Below are 19,287 nucleotides of genomic sequence, written 5' to 3'. Positions count from 1 at the left end.
TGTGCAAGTAAATTCAATTTTTCTAAAGCTTTTTTTTTCCTGAAATGTTAAAATATGCTAGTTGAAATCACTTCTGTTGGTAAAACAGGGCTCAGTAGCAACAAATCCTAAAATACGTTATCATAATGGGGTTCTTCAGGTGCTTTGAAGAGCATTATGTGCAAGGACCAGCAAGATTCAAGCAGATTGGATGGGCAGTTCACAAGCACACTTCATGGGTCATGCCTGCTCAAGCTTTCCCTGGAATGTGCCCCTCTGTACCTGGGACACCACCCCACCATTCTAGATCTACAGAGACCGGTAGCAGGTACTTATGAGTGAAAGAAAAGCATTTTAGCCTTCTTTTAGATGCACTCTTCTCCAGCTAGCAGGCAGATGGAAGAAAGACACCTCAGCTAAAGCCAGACATATTACCATCTATAGGCAATCAGGTACCAACCAGATTTTTTGGACTACATTTTCCATCAGGCCCAGCCAGCATGGCCAGTAGTCTAAGACTGTGGGGGCTGCAGTCCAAAGCATCTGGAGGATACCAGTTTGCTTGCCCCCAGTATGGGAAATATGGGGAAAGGATTGTTACACAGTAGTGGGCCCCAGAATCAATCCCTGTTATCTGCAGTTGAAGGGCTGGATAGCAGACCCAGGAAAGGCCCTTGCCTGGAAACTCGGAGATGCTGCCAATCAGAATAGACACCACCAGGCTAGATGAACCAGTGTCATGACCCTTATCTAGTAACTTCATACGTTCATCTGATAAGTTAATGATAAGGACAGCAGGATTCTGACACAGAACAAATCAATCCCACTGATCACAACAGATTCACAAAACTCTATACCCAGCTTTGATTTCTCACAGCTACAAAGTTTAGTGTCTTCCTTCCTAGCCTCACTCTTAAACTGGCAGTTTTATAAACTTCTGATTGTTCAGGAGCTAGCAGCAACAGCTTATGTCTTCTGCCTTTTTTCACTGGCAATGACTCTTCAAAACCAAGATCATAATGTTGGCAAGGAAAAAAAAGTATGTCAATAACAGAAGGTGATCATTTGCATTTCAAAATTTATCTTTCTTGCCTTCCCCTCAATTAGACCAAAACATGTTGATTTAAAAGGTTTGTGTGTGTGTTTTTGTTTCTTTTTTCAAACTTATTTATAGAGCAGAATAATGGCCCCCCTGCTAGCTTGGCATTTGCTCAAAATTTTCTGTCCCTGTAAATCGAATCTGTTACTGGAATTTTTCCCTCCACTCTCTCTCCTCCACTCCCCCCACTCCACCCTCCTCCCCCTTTCAAAATACCAAGGCACATTAACTGAGAGATAAAAAGATCGGTTGCTGATATTACAAAGCACAGGGCAGGTGGTTAATGTTTTTTTAGCACAAATATGTGATAAGGATTCCCAGGGGACACTGGGAGCAAAGGGATGTTTAAACAGAAGTGAAATGTTCGCATCAGGAGTTCAGGACAACTTTGCCCTTTTATCCAAACACCCGCCACTTAGATACGCTTAAATTATTTTAAAAAGCAACAAAAATATTGTAATCTTGCATTTAAAAAAAAGTAAATGAATGTCAGGCTGTTTGGACAACAGGGAGTCTTGTGGCACCTTAAAGGCTAATAAATTTGCTCTAGCAGAAGCTTTCCAGGACTACATCAGATCATGAGGCATTACCTTCAATTAAGGTGTGCACACAGAAGGTTGTGGGGCAGACAATCCACAAATGGAAGTGCTCTTGTTAGTCTTTAAGGTGTCACAGTTCTTTATTTTCACTATTTTGGCTGAAACAGAGCACAAGAGTGAACCAGGGCAACACAACTGCCCGAGTGGGATTGGCACGTGTTGCCCCTTCCACACATTCTGCTCTCCATCACTTCCTCCTCCCCACTTCAGGAGCCTCCTGAGTGGTCCTTGCTGAGAATGAAGCATTGTGGGCGAAAGGGTCATGGGGACCACCTGCACGGCCACCTTGAGGACTCTCCTGTGCCTCTGCCTCTCTCCAAGAAGGGCCTCGGAGTGAGATTCTGCAGCAGGCAGTGGTGACTGACCCCCGTCTAGCTAGTGGTAGCGGGGCAGTGCTTTCTGCCTCCTCTTCCAGTTTAAGGCAGAGGATTCACCCTGCCTCTTGTGAAGGCTTGGCTCATAGCAAGACCTCTCGAAGAGACACAGTTTGTTGCTGTCAGTGTTCTGTTAATTCTAACACCTTGATTAATAACTTGCCAGTTCAGAATCAGCCTTAGAGCCTCTCACTCAGGATTGTTCACAGTGCCTGCCAGTGGCTGTCCACCAGCAGAAGCACAAGGCCTGTGCACCCCAATTGTGGGGGAACTCAGGTGAGAGGGGCTGTTGCACCAGTGTCCTGCCTATGGGATCCTGTGGGCACTACCCTTGTTCTGATCTGGCACGGTTCTTCTTACGTTCTTCTTATGTCCTGGGTTTCAGACAGGAATGTCTTTTGCAGTCCTATATGAAGGTGCCAAACTGGGACTTTCTGAATGCAAGAGACATGATCTAAAATGCTATCATCATCTATAGAGCCTAGCACACAGTTTTAGCATCAGCCAAATAGTTAACAAAGGGACAACGGTTACCTGTGACTACTGTCACAGTTATGTGACAACCGTCTCTCTTTTTCCATTCCTTTCTTTTTCTTTGCATTGCCTTCTCTTTATATCCTCTTTTGTGTATTTTATCATACAGGGAGAACCAGTGTTACATGCCACCCTCCATGCTTCTCGTTCTGTTGTGTTGTGAGGGACAGGCAGACACCTGACCCAACGGCATCAGGACACTCAATACATTGCAGCATTCAGAGGTGATAAACTTAACACAGGTCTCCTTTTTCAGGCAGCAGTTTTTCTTATACTATGCCATTTTCCAGTTGGGCACAGTTATACCACTTATGTTTATGTTTCATTTTATTGCATGGGAGTTTTGCAATAACAACAACAACAACAAAAACATCCTGGAAGGTTTGGGGATTAATGATTTCTATTCTAGGCTTCTGATTTTTTTTTTTAATCTGATTTTTACAGGCGCAACAAAGATTTTATTTTGGGTCCAGGGATAGTCTGCAAATGCCACTTCAGTCATTGATTCCAGCTAAGTAACCTGTCCTAGCAATGAACAGAACAGCCCGATCTGGGATAATACTAGAATACTCAGCAAGTTGCTTTGCCGAAAGAGCAGATGAGCACAATAAATTACAGTACAGCTCATCTCTATCTAGTGTGAACTCAAGCAGCATAGGGAAAATGCTGGCCCCCCATTCTGACCACAGAAATCAGTTAATGGTAGGCTGCCACCTACTGGCCAGTTTTGGGAAATGACACCCTTGGCAAAAACTGTTTTAGGGCCACAGTAGACCTTATAAGGCAACACACCTGTGTTTTTCAAGCCAGGCAGCTGCATTGTTTATGGAAAAGCAACTTTGGGAGGGGGCTTAACCCCTTCTCTGCCTGCTGTTTTCCCAATCCAAAGTGGCCACAGCTGCTTCCCCTCTGAAGCATTTCAAAAGTCAGCCTGAGGTGGAAAAAATGGCAGGTATGGAAAGAATTAGACAATACACATTTTAACTTCTGTCCAAGACGATTTGGAGCCCTTTACAGCTCCTTTTCTTATGGGAGTAATTCATTAGTTTTTCTAAAGAAGAGTTCTCTAAAAGCAGGCATTCATGGTTCACTTTCAAAGAAGTGGGACTTAAAAGGGGCAATCTGTTTATCTACAAGATCTTTCCCTAATCTGGTGCTCTCCAGATTTGAGACAATTCCCATCATTCCCAGCCAGCATAGTTGGATGGTGGGAACTGTGGAGAGCAGCAGCTTGGAGCAGGGTAATTTACAATGAGTTCTAAAGGGGATCGACTGAAAGTAGCTCTCCAGATGTTTGAGGCTTCTACTTCCAACATTCCCAACCACTGGGTCATGCTGGCAGGAGCATCTGGAAGTCCAGTCCAAAACTTCTAGAGATCTACCTTCTCTCCACCCTGAATCTATATGGATTCCCTTCTCTAGGACTTAGAAGAACAACTTTTTCTTGGGTAAACTATCCATTAAAGAACAGACAAATGAACTTTAGGGGCATGACTTATGAACAGCATCTAACAGTCTACATGTGTTGAACTTTTACCAATGCAGAAACATGCATATTTGTCCAGCCATGGGGTTGCTCTAAGGGAAATTATGCTTTTTGCCAGGGGTATTTCCCTTCCTTTTAAAGAAAGTAAGATTGGTTTTGCTATAGAACAAAGTCCATCTAATCTAGCATTCTATTTCCCACAGTGGCAGGAAAATACCTCTAAATGCTCACAAACAAGCCACGGAGGTCAAGTCCTTCCCATTTGTTACCAGCACCTGGTATATAGTGATATACTAGTGTACAGAAAGGATCCACTCTAACCATCTTCTCTAACAGCCATGGATCAACCTCACCTCCATTCATATCCTCTAATCCTTTTAAAAGATACCAGCACAGGTACCATCACATCCTGGGATAGCTCCTGGGACTTATTCTATGGTCCTGTTACATGCCTCAGCTTAGGGGTGGGTAGATCTCCAGATGCTTGAGAGCCCTCCCATTGACCATGCTGGCAGGAGCTGCTGGGATCTGAAGTCCAAACATCTGGAGATCTACTTTCTGCCCACCCCTACACTAATGCACAATTTTAGTTTAGTATTTAATGTGCTTTCATGCACAACTAGAAGGTTCAGCTGTCATGAAGGGGTTATGCCTATAAAATAAGGAGAGGTCCAAGCAGCATGCTGTGCATCTGTTTTGCCAAGTGATAAGGTCCTTCTTGACAAACTTCTCACTGCCTTCAACCCCAGACGTTGTGGTCAAGCCTTGCCGAAAAGGGCGGATCTGGCCCCCTTTCCTACATCCCAGTCAATGAAAGCTGGAAACACATGTGCCTCTGCAAACGTGCTGATTAAAAATGTTCCAATGGAGGCATTCAGCCTCCTCCACCCTGGTTCCAGTGAAGACGTCCAGCCTTCCCCAACACTCAAATCATTTTTGACAATGGACAATACTGACTGGTGCTGATGGGAGCTGACATCCAAAATATCTGGAAGGCACCAGGCAGGGGAAGGCTACCTTACTTCTTTTACAGAAATTGGTTCCTTCAGAATCCCTCAAATCAGGGGAGTGGGGGATGCATGGCACAGCAGCCAACCTCATACTCTTCCATTGACCTCATAGTCCTTATGTCAAGCCTAAAAGTAAGCTCTTCATGGTAATCTGTCCACCAGCTAGTGAGGCTTAAAGTGGTCTTTCTCAACTCAGACTCTCCCTGGTTAGAAACCGGAGACAAGCACCCACATGTTTACTGGTGGTTTGCCACCTGCACATCATTTTGACTCATGACCACACAGCGATCACATTCACATAGTACAAAATCACCCACAACCATGCCCAAATGGTTTTCTTTGGGATCTAAGGGTAGAATGAGGCCTGGTAATCACCAGTTTCTGTCACTAAATGTAGCAATCCCAGGTTGACTCTCTCTCCACACCAGTCACTGAGTAGAGGAGAAATATGAGATGTGCATCACATCACATGTTGATTACTATACACTCCTGGGAGAAATGGAGAAACATGATACAAGCTTACTATTTGGGGTAGGTGCCCCATATTTATCACATCTAGTCAGAGAAGACAACATGTTGCAGGCATTACAAAAATGAAAGTGGCTCCTCCCAAACATTATTTACTTTGCCAAGTTTCCCCCTTTCTACTTGGCTTCACACAGAGAGGCACACAAAATGTCACAATACACAACCCCTTCTTGGTGAGCCAGTAATCTCTGCAAGTCTTTTATAGTGTAATAAATCTCAGCCAATGCTACCTGCAGTATTAAAGAACAAATACAGAAACATGGGGATAGGAAAGAGGGGCGTGTGTTGAGTACATGCCGGGGGTGGGGGAGCAAGGAGGATTCTTAAAGTGAAAGCAGCTGTACAGTGCGACTAGGTGGCCTGAGTTCTCACACGCCTTGCTCCAATTCAATCACACATGGAAACATCCCTCAAAGCAATGCTGGCCTATACGACTTACAAGCACTAACAGTTTGCAGGTATAATCTGTGCTTTTAGCAGCTGGAATAAAAGCCCCAGGAAAGTGGAGAACTTAGTAGCTATGCCCCCTCAACTTGATGCATCTTACTACAGAAGTGATCAAAAGAAGAGCATTTAGTTCTGTTTATCAGGTGTGCAGACAACAGGCTGTCAAAAGCATTTGGAAACTACAACTAGTCCAGAATATGTCAACTGGGTTATTGACAGGTGCTCGTCAAGAAGATCAGAAGTCAAGAGTGTTGAAACTACTGCACTGGCTTCCATTTCAACTCCAGGCCCAGTTCCAAGTGACCCACAAGGCCCTGGAATTATTTAAAGGACCACCTTTGCCTATATAAACCCATTTGTTAAGGTCATCTTCTGAAGCTCTTCTCCAAGTGCTTCCCCCTTCAGAGGTTAGGTGCGTCTTTTTCTGTAGAGGAAGCCCTGTATATGGATGACACCCCCAGCACCTTTTTTCTCACAGTCAGGGTGCTACATTAAACTATCCTATTCGCTAAGATCTTTGTTGATGGTTGTAGTGGAGAAAGTAGGTTAGAGGGAATAATTACAGCTAGTGCTTTACATTTTCTGTGCTCTGAAACGGTTGCGTTTGAGCCCTGGTTTACCATTGTGATTACTTGGTGCTTTGATTCTATAAAGGAAGCCACAGCCTTGCCTTTGGAAGAGCTGAGCAGAGCTGTCAAGGACAGGTCATTTCGGAGGGCATCCATTCATAGGGTCACAATGAGTTGGAGATTATTTGACAGCACATAACAACAACAAATTGATTCGGGAGGTGTCTGCCACTGTCCCTGCCCAGCAGGGACCATTGGCAAGCACTTGGAAGCAAGCACTTTCTGAGACAACCAGAAAGAGCAGAATCACTTGCTTCCAGAAAAGGGTAGGTCTGTGAAGCTTGCAGAGGGGAGCACAGCTGACTGGTCCCCTCCAGAAACAAGCATTTCCACATTTTCCTGGTTCGCTTTCAGAAGCACTGACTCTTGTCGCAGCAGCAGGTCCTACAACGGAATTAGCATCAGTATAGGATACTGCCCTTAGTATTGCTTATGTACATATAATTCTAAGTAAGTCACCTCGTACATTTCTGTAAATACAAAAGACAGTTTAAAAAAAAAATCTGCTCCATTATGATTTATTTTTCTGCTCCTTTTAGCCAGAGGCTGAATATAAAAAGATAAAATAAATTATAAGAGCAGTGTTAATAAAATTACAGACAAACTGGACAGTGACAAACTAAGTTGAATGTTAAAAATGAATGATTAGGGGGCTAGTGAAAAATAAATAGCAAATCATGGGATGGGAACAAATGCTGTGGATGGACAGAAATGTTCATTTACAAGTTGGTTCAATCTGTCCCTGCACTAACCTGTAAATTTAAAGACAATGGTACTTAAATATGAGTTTTTGAATATATTTCTCATAGAATACACATTTTGAAACCTATTTTAGAGAAATATGGTTTAAAGAAGGGCAAAGTCAGGAGAGTTACCTTTGGCCCACACCTTAGTCTGGTGGAGCAGGGGGCAGTGTAGCATGAATCAATTTTTTTTACTGTCAGTATGTTTTACATTGTAAGCCACCTAGGGAGGCCTTGTCAATTATAGGCAGCCTATAAATATATGTAAATAAATAGGCTCCCACTAGAATTCACTAAGATCAAACTTCTCAAGCATCCCTGCAAAAACCTGGATGTTTATAAGACTATTGGGAAAAAATAGTTTGAATCATCCCCCAGAAAGGGAAGGGAAGGAATCAGATGCAGCTTCCAAGGTACAGTGTTTGAGACCCTGTTCAGCATGCCTACCAAGCAAATCTCCAATAATGGTGACAGGAGGCTGCTCAAAGGATGGGGCACTCAACAGAGAGGCAGTATTAGATGGAACGAAACAGTCCTGTAGACACCCTGTACCCAAGCCACAGCTCAAATTGGGCTTGGAAATGACTTGGAAGCCAGCAGAAAATGTACAAATGAGATAACCGCATTATCCAAGCAAGCTTGTTCCAAGAAAGAACAAGTTACAAATGGCCCTTGAAAACTTGCTCTTTTTTTGAGAAAGGTTCTACTGAAGAACAGACAGAACTTTCATTCTAACCCTCAAGTTCATTTCTGGGAGTCAAGCTTTTAAGCTCTATCCCCTCCAGTTTTCACCAGCTCCAGCCAACAAAGCCAACAGACTCAAATTCTAGGCACTGTAGTCCAAAATAATAGGAGCCCACCAGGTTGGGGAAGGCTTCTCTGCAGTGTCTAGACTATTTAAAGATCTCATGTACCTTCCCAGGGAACTGTGGCTGGCCTTGACTTCTAAGGGAGAGCATGGATGCTCTGAGATGGAGGAGAACATCTGAAACTCACCCAACTGAGAGAGAGACAAACTGCTCCATCATCTGATTACTGATTGTTTTTGGTAGGCTGTGTATGTACATAGTTTTCATGTGATGTTTCATATCCTATTTTTAAGGTTTAAATCGATCTGGAAAGCTTTGGCTATTGGGCAGTACAGAAATATAATTAACAGCAACACATCTCCTGGCTGAAACCTGTTTTGGACAAAAATTAGGCCTGGTCTTATCTAAGGTGGTACACCTGCATCTGGGATGTACCATGCCAGGCTGCAGCAAGGAGACCACCTGAGTGAATGCTAACACTCTGTGTGAAAAGAAAGCTAAGGCATTAGAGACATCCAGTTTTCTGCTAGCTTTCTGTGGAAAGGAGCATTCAGACCTGAGAGACTCATGCAGCTCCGCTCTGACGTGGCAGAAACCAGGCACAGGTTGCTGACTTCAGCAAGAATTAGGACTTTGCTGACCACAGCAACCAGAAGCATGAGGTACATACACTTCTTGTTTCCTTCACAACACCTGCATATCTAAAGTGGCAGTAGGAAACAATGCTAAGAAACATTAAACCACATGTCCCCAACTCTTTTGAGATGATGAGTACATGTGGAGTTTTGAGAGCATTGCAGACATTCTCACAAAAAGTTGGGCATGGCCACTCACAAACTATGCATTTCTTAGAGGGAAAACCGATGTGACTGAAAGAAAAGTAACTGCATGAACCTTCATAGAAGCAACAGTGGACTCAGAGCTCCAAAGCTCATCTCTTTTGATCCCAAACACAAATGGTGCTATAAAACGCATTTTGCTTCATGCATTCCAGACTCCTAGCCATTTTTATTATTTTTAATACAAAACAATAATCTTAAATGCAATAAAAATCTGATGAGCACAAAAAGAGAAGACCACAGGTACTTTGTTGGACCTGGGCATCATGTTGAAGATCCCAGCATTAAACCTTCCCCCTTTGCTCAGAATAGAAATCTGGTCTAAAGCTGGTTTGGATTAAGATGGTCCCTTCCAAGACTGATTCTATGAAGCCCACCTGGCACACACATTTGTCCACACAGTTCTGCACAGTATTGGGCTGGATTCAGACTAAGGTGCTTATCTTTAGTTGCTATCAAAATTATTGAAATAAACTAATTTATCCTACAGATTTCAGTCAGATTGGATTGATTGATTGATTGTCTGAATTGATTCAATTTCATTTCATTGATTCAATTTCATTCAATTTCATTCAACCTTACTCTGGTTCCTCTGCAACATCCTGAGAACTTGAAAGCTCATGAAAATATAGTATGGGTACACTGTGTACTGGGACTCCTGGCTCAGCTGTGTTTTGGAAGTGCTGTGGATCCACAGTACTTTAAGAGCCACCGAAAGACACGTTTTACCAGGAACAGCTCCTAAATGCAAGGTGGTGCAGCAAACGCACAGGAACATTTGGTTGTGTCTCCAAACTGTGCAATATTTTCACTCCTCTCCACTTCTACAGACTAGGCATCAGGGAATATTTTCCAATGCTATATGTCCTTAAAGAATATAGCTTTCAGTAACCTTTTTGAAGAACAGTTAAATCTACCTTTCACAGTGAGCCTATCCCATTAAGCAATGTTCAGTTATTAGCATGTCAGATTCCAAAATAACATTAAAAATAAAAACTAAAAAAGAGTGCCAGCAGATATTGAACAGCTTGTATTCCCAAGGAACAGAGGGTGGGATGGGATGAAAGCTCCATGAGAAAATGAAAGCTGCTAATCTGTTTTCCAAGTGAAACATTTGAGGTGATTGCTCTAACCTGGGGCACAGTACATTCTCTCTATGGCATCGTTGTCACAGGAATCTTCAACCTCACTCCACCTGCTAAAATACGTTAGCTGAATGTGTCCTAAAAACAAAACGACAGGAGAAATCAAAACATTTTTCCCTTCCATTTTCTGCAGAAGTGAACTGTAATTACTCCTTTTGTAGCTAAAAACAGTATCATTAAGAATAATGGCATCATTAAGTACTAGAAGCTATTACTGGGGGTGAATTTGCTGCACTGATAATGAAGCTCTAGACAGGAAATGAAGATACTAATTACAAGATAAAACGCCTACTCAGTTAATTGGAAGCAACAGCGAATAAAAAGAAATGCATTTGCAGAAGTTCCTGACCTCGATCATTCAATAAGATGTTGTTTGGGTTCAAATCACGGCACACAATTCCTTCTCGATGCAAGGCATCAAGGGCTACAACCATTTCAGCTGCCCATCTTTGAATGCAGCCCTCAGGGAGGTAAAACCTGGAGGTTAGTGCTAATCTGTCATCGAGGTCCTGAAAAATTTGGTGTATTTCGCTCTCTCCTCTTCCCTCCACCTCCAGCTCCACGCTTCCTGCTTTGTGTAGTGAGACAGAGGCCATCCTCTCTTCAATGGAGGCTTCAGCATGATCCGAAAACAGCAGCATGGCTTCCCTGTCCACACCCAAGCTACATTCTTTAGCAGCTGCTTGTGTGCTGGGAGTCAGAAAGTTTTCTTCTACACCTAACGGATCAAATGATGCACATGCTGACACTCCAAGCCCTTGAAAGTGAGTCCTATCCTTGGAACCAGCTGAATCATTAACAACCATATGGCATATCTTGATTGGTTCCTGATTGTCCCTGCACCGTCCTCTTGATTCTTCTCCTACCAAATGGTCTGCCTTTTTCTCAAGCACTCGGCACTGCTCGGTGCTATTATTCAGTTGCAAGACATCCGGGGTTTCCAAAAGCTTGCTCTCTAAAACATCTTTGTCCTGCTCTGTCAGCTTTGCAGGCCTATCTACTGCCACTTCTTTCATTTGCTCAGTTATGCCAGGTAAGTTGACCAAAAGGTCAGGCCTTCCTTCGTCCACACTGCTGACGTCATCGAAAGCAACATCCTTAAAAGAGATCACTGGCACAGAATCATTTGAACCCCTGCTGATTGTATCCTGAGACACGGGGCCCAATTTGTTGTCAATGACATCCAAGCCTTTATCCCAATCCGCCAAAGGAAAAAGTTGCTTCAAAGATTCTGATTTTAAGCTGTGAAGTTTATCTCCAAAATCAAGGCCCAGAAGTTCATTGGCACTGTCTTTACTGTCAATTCTAAAGAATTCCATTGGGCTGTTTTTGGAATGACTTAGAGATTCCGATATCCTGCTAGGGCTAGCTATTTCTTGATCAGCATTACTGGCAAAAACGTTTACTTCCTGAGATGTGAATGCAGATCCCAACCTGCCACTGGAAACTGCCTGGGAATCTCCTTGGTCTTTGGTAAGAAGAACCCCATCATCTGCTTTCAGGATTGGCTCTTCATTTAATGAACCTGGATCGACCTTTTCTTGGCCATATTCATTGCATAATGTCAGGTAACTGGTTGTGCATTCTTCCTCTGAACTGCACCCAGAATCAATCCACTTAGGAGAACTTTCCGGGCCATCTTCCTGGTTACTACTGCCATCCTGAGAACTTGGAGTGAGACTGGCCTTCAGTGGTAAAACCTTTAACATGTTGCTTCCATTGCTTCCCCTGGAATCAATGCTACTGCCGGCATCTGGAGGACTTGGAGTTGCTTGATGCAACTTTATTTTGGTAGAGCTGGAGCATTTGGATTTAGGGGCTTCAAAGCTTTCTTTAGGACTCCTGTTCAGGAACTTACTGATGTAAGACCACAGTTTGCCTCCTGAAACAGAGAAAAGGAAAAGAATCAGAATTAATGTTTGTAGTGCATGACAATGGTAAGAATGAAGGGGTGAATTTTCCAGAAAGTGCTGTTAATAGTGATGGGAAATACCATCTCACAACCCCTTTCTGATCCCTTGACCCTACTTAATGGCAGACTAGTATGTGGGTCTGCACTGATCCTATGTTTCAACACTTTCATCTCCTATCTTGCACAGAAGACTTTATTTCTATACTAACCAAAGCTGTCTTGGAAGTTCACAAGCTACAGTAAGATACTAGACTTGATCAGAACAATTGACATAAACATGCCACCATCTGTCACCAAACACTTAAGAGTAGAGGACAGTCCTAATCTGGTGCTGCACAGATGACAATATTGGCATCAGGTGGACCTCAATGGGAAGAGCATGCCAGAATCAGCAGACTACCGAGGAGAAGGCCTCCTCTCCTTGTTGCCGCCCTGTTAGCAGACAACTAGAAGAAGGCCTCAGGTGTTGGCTATAGCATCTAGCCAGGCTCATTCTGGGAGAGGCACTCCATTAAGTATCGCTGTCCCAAGCCATGCACAGCTCCATCAGTGAAAACCAGCACCTTGAACTGAACTCAGAAACAGACAGCCATACAAATGACACCACAGTTGGTGTCCTTTGCTCAAACCGTCTGGCCATGTTATTAAGCTGGCTGCTGCATTTTGCATACATGGAAGCTTCTAAACTGTCTTCAAGGGCAGTACCATGTAGAGGGCACCGCAATAAGCTAACTTGGAAGTTAACAGAGCATTGAAGGCAGGTTACCTCTATCCAGATAGGGGTACAGCTGGTCTATTATTTGAAGCTGGTAGAAGGCTCTTCATGCCACTGAGGACACCTAAGTCCCAAGTGACAAAGATAGCTCAAGAAGAACTTCAGAGTCAGGAACCTGCTCCTTCACGTAGAGTGCAACACCGTCCATAGCAGGATGAATAACATCTACTTGGTCAGAAGAACCACCAACTAACAGCATCTCAGTCTTGTCTGAATTGAGCTTCATTTTAATAGCCCTTGTCCAGTCCATTGTCACAGCTTGGCAGTGATCTAGCACTGGTCAGCTTGGCACAGTTCTAGCTTACCAGGATGAAATAAAAAAGAAATGTAGCAGTGTGTCATCAGTATACTGATAGCAAGGGACTCAGAAATTCCTGCTGCCCATACAGAATGGTTTAATGTAGATGTTAAATAGCATTGGGGGGGGGGGCTGACCTCAGTAGAACCCCATACTAGAGAATCCACACGACTGAGCAAAATAATTCTGGAGCCAACTATCCAAGTTGGAGTGAAACCACTGCAATGCGGAACCCCAACTCCAGGCAATTTTCGTCACCTGCTGCCTGGTCCCTCTAACTGGCTGTGCCAGGGATTGAACTTGAGACCTTCTGCACTCCAAGCAGACACTCTGCCACTAACCCATGGACCCACCCCATCTTCCCAATGGAAACAAAGCCCAAGTGTAACCGCATTTGCTTGCATCCAGCCGTTGTTTAATTTGCTGCCCGACCCATTGCTGTGTTATGTCACATTCTCTGATCTAAGTTTAGACTAAAGTAAGGAGTAAGACCCTGTACTTTGTTCCATAAAATGCCTTGATGGTGCTTTCTACATAACTTTCACCATTAGAAATACAACTTAAAGCTATTAATTTCAGATGCTTTTAATTTCTATCAGTGAACACCCCAGAATTACATATACAAATTAATAATGGGGAGAAATGACAGAAAACCCAGTTTTCTTTTTTTAATGCATACCTTGATACAAACAATGAAAATCATTTCAATATATCCTCATTGATGTATTAGGCTGAGAATGGCATCAAAATGCAAATATGTAAATAAATGCTTTTTAAAGTTATGCATGTTAGAGGAGGAAAGGACCTCTAACATGCATAACTTGTTAGAGGTCCTTTCCTCTTCTAACATGCATAACTTTAAATTTAATTCCTTTATTTCAAAATGCCCAATCTAGGTCATAAAGGAGCAATATTTCCATTTGGTTATATAATTGTATCTTTATGAATGACATTCTAATAATCTTTCCCATCTTGTACTACAATAGATAAGATCAACAAAATGCATTAGCCAAAGTTAATAAGCTATTTGCCATCCATTATTATACAAATTATGGGCAGGGAGAAATCAATCTATGCAATGGAGTTTGCATAAGTCTGAAGTCTTGCTTCCCATTGACCAAGTGCCAAAACCATGCTGGGAAATAGCATTGAATTATTAAAGATGGAATGTTCTGTAAGATTATAATAAAGTCATCTAAATTTTAAGCAAAGTTCATTCAGAAAACTATGCTTTTCTGTGTTAATAAGACTGAGTTAAGCAAATTTGAGGGATAGTGCATTGGCTAAGAAATAAGGCAGACATGAACTTTTGCTGACAGGAGACTGCAAAGGTATGTAGCATTAGAGAATGCGAGAAAGCGGAGACTAAGAGCTGAGATCAAAGATTTGTACAAGTGTCATAAAATTCTAGGTAAAATAGAGAACTTCAACAAAAACTAAAGAGCCCATACATGCATTTTTATCATGAGCAGAAATATCTGAAGAGGCAGTACATATAACAAGAGTGAAATATGACTATGTTTACAAAAAGAAAAATATGATGGGAGGGAAGCTTAGGCAAACTTAAAGGCACAATGGCTGGGTCCACACAAAAAGCCATGGCAGTTTTTTTATTCTTGTTGGTCTGTCCTGTTGTCCAAACCCAGACACAGAATTTCAAACTGTTATGTTTGATTTCTGGTCTGCATGGTTTCCACACATCACCACAGCTTCCCAAGATGCTTGGACACAATTTTTCCATATTTCTGTTCCTGAGGAAAATATACTATAGAGTCCTGTGAAAAGAGCAGCAACAGAAAGGGCCACTCTAGCCATCTAATCTATACTATTCTCAGTTTCGTAGCAACACATGTCAACAATCACTTTGTTCCTACTGGTTGTCCACTGTGCCCATCACCCTGTTTACCTGCTGCAACAGGGAGAAAGCAGTAAATGCGCACACAGAGAAGGAGAGAATCACAGCAAAAATGTTTATTTGAATTTTTTAATGGCTGCTGGATTGGCTAGGAAGCATTAAAGAGATGGAGGTACAATTGGGAGGGGAAAGAGAGAGACCCCACCTTCATATGTCAGCAGACCAATCAGGAAAAGGCAGCTGAGGTTGATAGGGAACAATAAAGAAGGAGATTTTGCTCACCAGTGCTGCTGGGATGCATGATGAGAGCAGAAGGCTGGAGCAGGGGAGCAAGCAACCACAATTGCATGGAAATTATGTGAACATCTGGCCAACGGGCCAAGACAAAAAAGGTGAGCTGAAGAAACAGTGCAGGGTTCTGGGCCATACCATCCAAACCAGGTCTGTTGTAATTTCAAAAGGTTACCGGTGTGGACAGACATACAACAGCAAAAAACTGCAGACAACAATGCAATCAACTTTATGCAAGACTGGAGTGTTATAGGTTGATGCAAAAAACAATTTCTGAGCAGAGTAAAAAACAGTAATCTAAGTAGGCTGTAGAAAAGAATGCAACATAATACTAAAGAAAAAGCAAATAAGGCCAGATGCAAAATCTTAAAAAGCAATAAGCATGGGAACTAAAACGGGCAGCATTACCATTTTAAAGCATTGTGGGTTTTTTTTAAGAATGGGAACAATGCCAAGATTTAAAGAACTTTTTTTTCAAAATAAATTAATAAATAGTAATGCTTGGAACTGCTGATATACAGAGAGCTGTATCTCTTTTTAAAATCTGATGACTCTTATAAGCATTTGTATTCAGTATCTCTTCAGTATAATCCTGTTTACTTTTCTGCAGTTTCAATGCTCTGATTATTTGTTAAAGCTCTTCTACACTATATTTTAGCTTGTAAAGAATTTATATAGGATTGCATTGTGAGTTTTATACAGCTAATAATATTCTTCGTCTGTTCTGCTGGTTGCTTATTATGTATTTATTCGTATAATGCTTCAACAGGAAGGTGATATCGATCAAAATACTTTGGGTTCTCAGTGATTTTCATTTTTCATGAATAAGCCCTCTGACTATTCCCCACTTTGGGCATTCCTCTTGTCAGGTGGTTTCCAGTCTTGTTTATTTCATTTTAGCTTCATGACCCTCCTATGAGATTCCTGTCTCGAACTAAGTGATGGAGGCTCACATACTTTGGAGAATCCACAGCTTAAACACGGATTCAAATTCAGGATCTGAACCCAGTGATATTCCTGCCCCACGCCACAGAAGCCTCTGAGCATGTGAGGTGAAGGACATCCTATGGCCATGTTGTTGTTGCTACCTGTGACCCTATGAATGATGCCCTCCAAGATCCCCTGTCCAGCTTTTGGAAACTCAAAGCTGTGCCTTCCTTTATAGAACTGATCCATCTCATGGTTGTGCTTCCTTTTCTTCTGCTGCCTTCAGCTTTTCCTATCATACTTGCCCTCATCTTGTATGTCCACGGCATCTGGCACAAAGGGAGCAGTGCTGTCATATGGAGCACAGAATGTTAGGCCTACTCGTAGTCCACACCTCCAAGCTGGGTTCAGGTTGGAGCCAAACTCTACCAAAACTTTAGGAGCCTTTCACATATTGACCGATGTATACGTCAAGTCAAAGCTGGAGGGTGGGGGTTGTGGAAGGACTGCCTGTTTTCTGCTCCTGGAACAAAATATTCCAACCCTTAAGAGTTTGGACTGAAAAGAAATGTAGCAACAAAGGCATTGTCCTATTACAGCAGCAGAGCCCGCTCACAGGAACATCTTCATTTTGAAGTTTCTTGAGCGCTTTCCAAATTGATATGAACTGCAGCTTGTTTATGCTTAAAAAGATTTGACACTTTCCAACAGCCACTTAAACTTTGATATCCGTCAAAGGCCTCCCCCACCATTCCCAACCCAACCTCCCTCAAGACTCTTTCTGAAGCATCTGTTTCTACAATTTCTGGCAGTGACACTGCTAAGAAGTGGTGAGGCCTCAGATTGGTTTTCCATCACATTATGACTTGCCAAGTGCTTTGTCACAAAGCTAACAAACACTTTATGAATGTTCTTGTCTCTAACAAGCCATTTAATATATTGGGAACAAGAAGCAAAAAAAAAAAAAAAAAAGAAAGAAAGAAAAAGGAAGGAAGGAGTACAACTAGATTGATCTATGATGTTTGGATAGCAGTAACAGAGAGAGAAAACAATCTCACTGGCTGATCCATTTTCTCCACTAAAAGTATGCTTGGAGTCCAATTTCCAAAATCCAATTTAAGCTTTCAGAACTTGATTGGATGGATACATTCTGCAATTAAGTACATGAGAACACAGGAAGCTGCCTGATAAGGAATCAGACCGTTGGCACAGCTACCCCAGTACTGTTGACACTGGCTGGCAATGGCTTTTCAAGGTTCCAGGCAGGAGGTGTTCCAGCCCAGCCTGGTGATGCTGGGCATCTCTGCACATGTGCCCTGCTGCTGAGCTGTAGCTGCTGAAGGGCAGAGGTGGGATAAAGTGAGGAAGATAAAAAGAACTGTTCTGCAGTTGTAGTCCTAATTCTCCTCTCCATCCCTCTTCCTCCAGAGTGCTATTTTGATAATAAATATGGAGGCAAAAGCTACTATCTAACATCCCACTGTTACATATTGGTGTCAGCTGGATTGCACAAGCCACAAGAAGAATCACTGTACTAAACATGCTACTGCAGGAAATGTCTGCTTCTCCCCATTGGTAATTTTGGCCAGTACAGAGCTATGGATCCTATAGAAAGACTGCAGGGGTAACATCCTTGGTTGAATGAACAATGGTTTGTTGGAGTAGAATAAGTAACAAGCACTCCGCTCTCCACATCTATGCCCACCTGTAGGAGCAATTGTCCATGTAAGTTTTGAAAAAAGAGAACTGTGCTTTCAAAGCTCTACCCAAACTAGGATTTACAAACCAGGATCAAACCATTGTTTGCAATCCTGGTTTGTAGGGAACAAACAAACCAAAATTTCCTAGTTCAGATATCAAGGTGAACTGTGATTTAATAAACCATGACATCTTATTGTACAAGCTTATTGTACAAGGGTACAAGCTTATTGTCCACTTCCATCTCTTATTTTGTTCTAGACATTTTGATTCCATGCATTACATATCAAGGAACCCTATGAAGGAAGAAGAGAACCCAACTGTACTTCTTCACCTGTGCTGCAGCTATTCCTAGTGGGTTGGGGAAGTTCTTTACATTGGTTGTGTGTAAAAAAGGGGCAACCAAAGATCCCTGCCTACTTCAACCACCTGTCCGCTTGACCTGTTAACACAGAATGAAAGACAGGGGAAATCAAGAATGGGATTTCCTATTCCTGGCATCTCCCAATATCCCAAGTATCAGAAACCGCATGCCTGTATTGTCAGGACACATCTGCCTGAGGGAAGAAGGAATCCTACTGTACATAGCACAGTGAGGTACCATAGTGCAGACTCCTCATTCACATGCCTTTGGGTCTTCAAGTCATACCTGAAATCCAGAGTGAAGCATGACACTATTGCACTGTACCATGAGCTCATGAGATGTTTGCACAGACCACCAAACCAGATGCAGGCCATTTTTATTGCAGGTGCCATGGCAGGCAGAGAGGGAAAATGTACAAGCAGTGGTACAAGCTCCATAACATTCTTAACACTCTCGTCTCTACATTTTCCCATATTTTTCTGTGCCTTGGGTCCAGGTAGGATGATATCTATATATATACTAGCAGCACTGTAATATATAGCCTCCATTCTATTCTAACAAAAAGGGCAATTAAATATAAGGAATTTTTAATTCTATGTGTTATTACGGTGGGGTAGGAAAATCAAAAGCTAATTATTCTTTGCCACCTGTTCCCTGAACATACCAGCAATTTCCTAAAGACATTGAAGGCGCACACAATTCTGCAGTGCAGCTTTGAACTTCTGTACAATGCCACTGGCTATTTTCTTAAAACACCCAGATCAGAACAACTTTGTAATTGTAGAAACTCAACAAAAGCTTTTGCATGGAGGGTGGTGGGGGAGATTTAGAAGTAGCTTGCATAGGTATGTTAAATACGTTACAGAAATTAGCTTATATGCCAAAGATTTGCCAACCAAAGCTTCATTTCTCCTTCCTTAAAAACATATCTTTGATTTCAAATTTC

At 42.4% G+C, this 19,287-nt stretch overlaps 1 protein-coding gene across 7 annotated transcripts in view; it reads right to left on the bottom strand.

The window, feature by feature from the left end:
* RPS6KC1 (ribosomal protein S6 kinase C1) overlaps nucleotides 1-19,287 on the bottom strand; it is a 112,529-nt gene that overhangs the window by 14,450 nt on the left and 78,792 nt on the right. For 5 of the 7 annotated variants that reach the window (XM_044424124.1, XM_044424206.1, XM_044424368.1 and 2 more), the window contains 2 exons: nucleotides 10,571-12,103; nucleotides 10,210-10,299 (listed from right to left, as the gene is read on the bottom strand). The exons of 1 other annotated variant lie outside the window; for it this stretch is intronic. In XM_044424124.1, coding sequence (XP_044280059.1) covers nucleotides 10,210-10,299; nucleotides 10,571-12,103 — 1,623 coding nt within the window. The remainder of the gene's footprint in view (nucleotides 1-10,209; nucleotides 10,300-10,570; nucleotides 12,104-19,287) is intronic. One more of the 7 variants, XM_044424528.1, reaches the window with a different exon arrangement.

Source organism: Varanus komodoensis, unplaced genomic scaffold (assembly GCF_004798865.1).
Source record: "Varanus komodoensis strain SLA01 unplaced genomic scaffold, ASM479886v1 scaffold1, whole genome shotgun sequence".
Taxonomy (NCBI): domain Eukaryota; kingdom Metazoa; phylum Chordata; class Lepidosauria; order Squamata; family Varanidae; genus Varanus; species Varanus komodoensis.
Note: the sequence above shows the minus strand (reverse complement) of the source record. Positions and strands in the feature narration are given on the sequence as shown.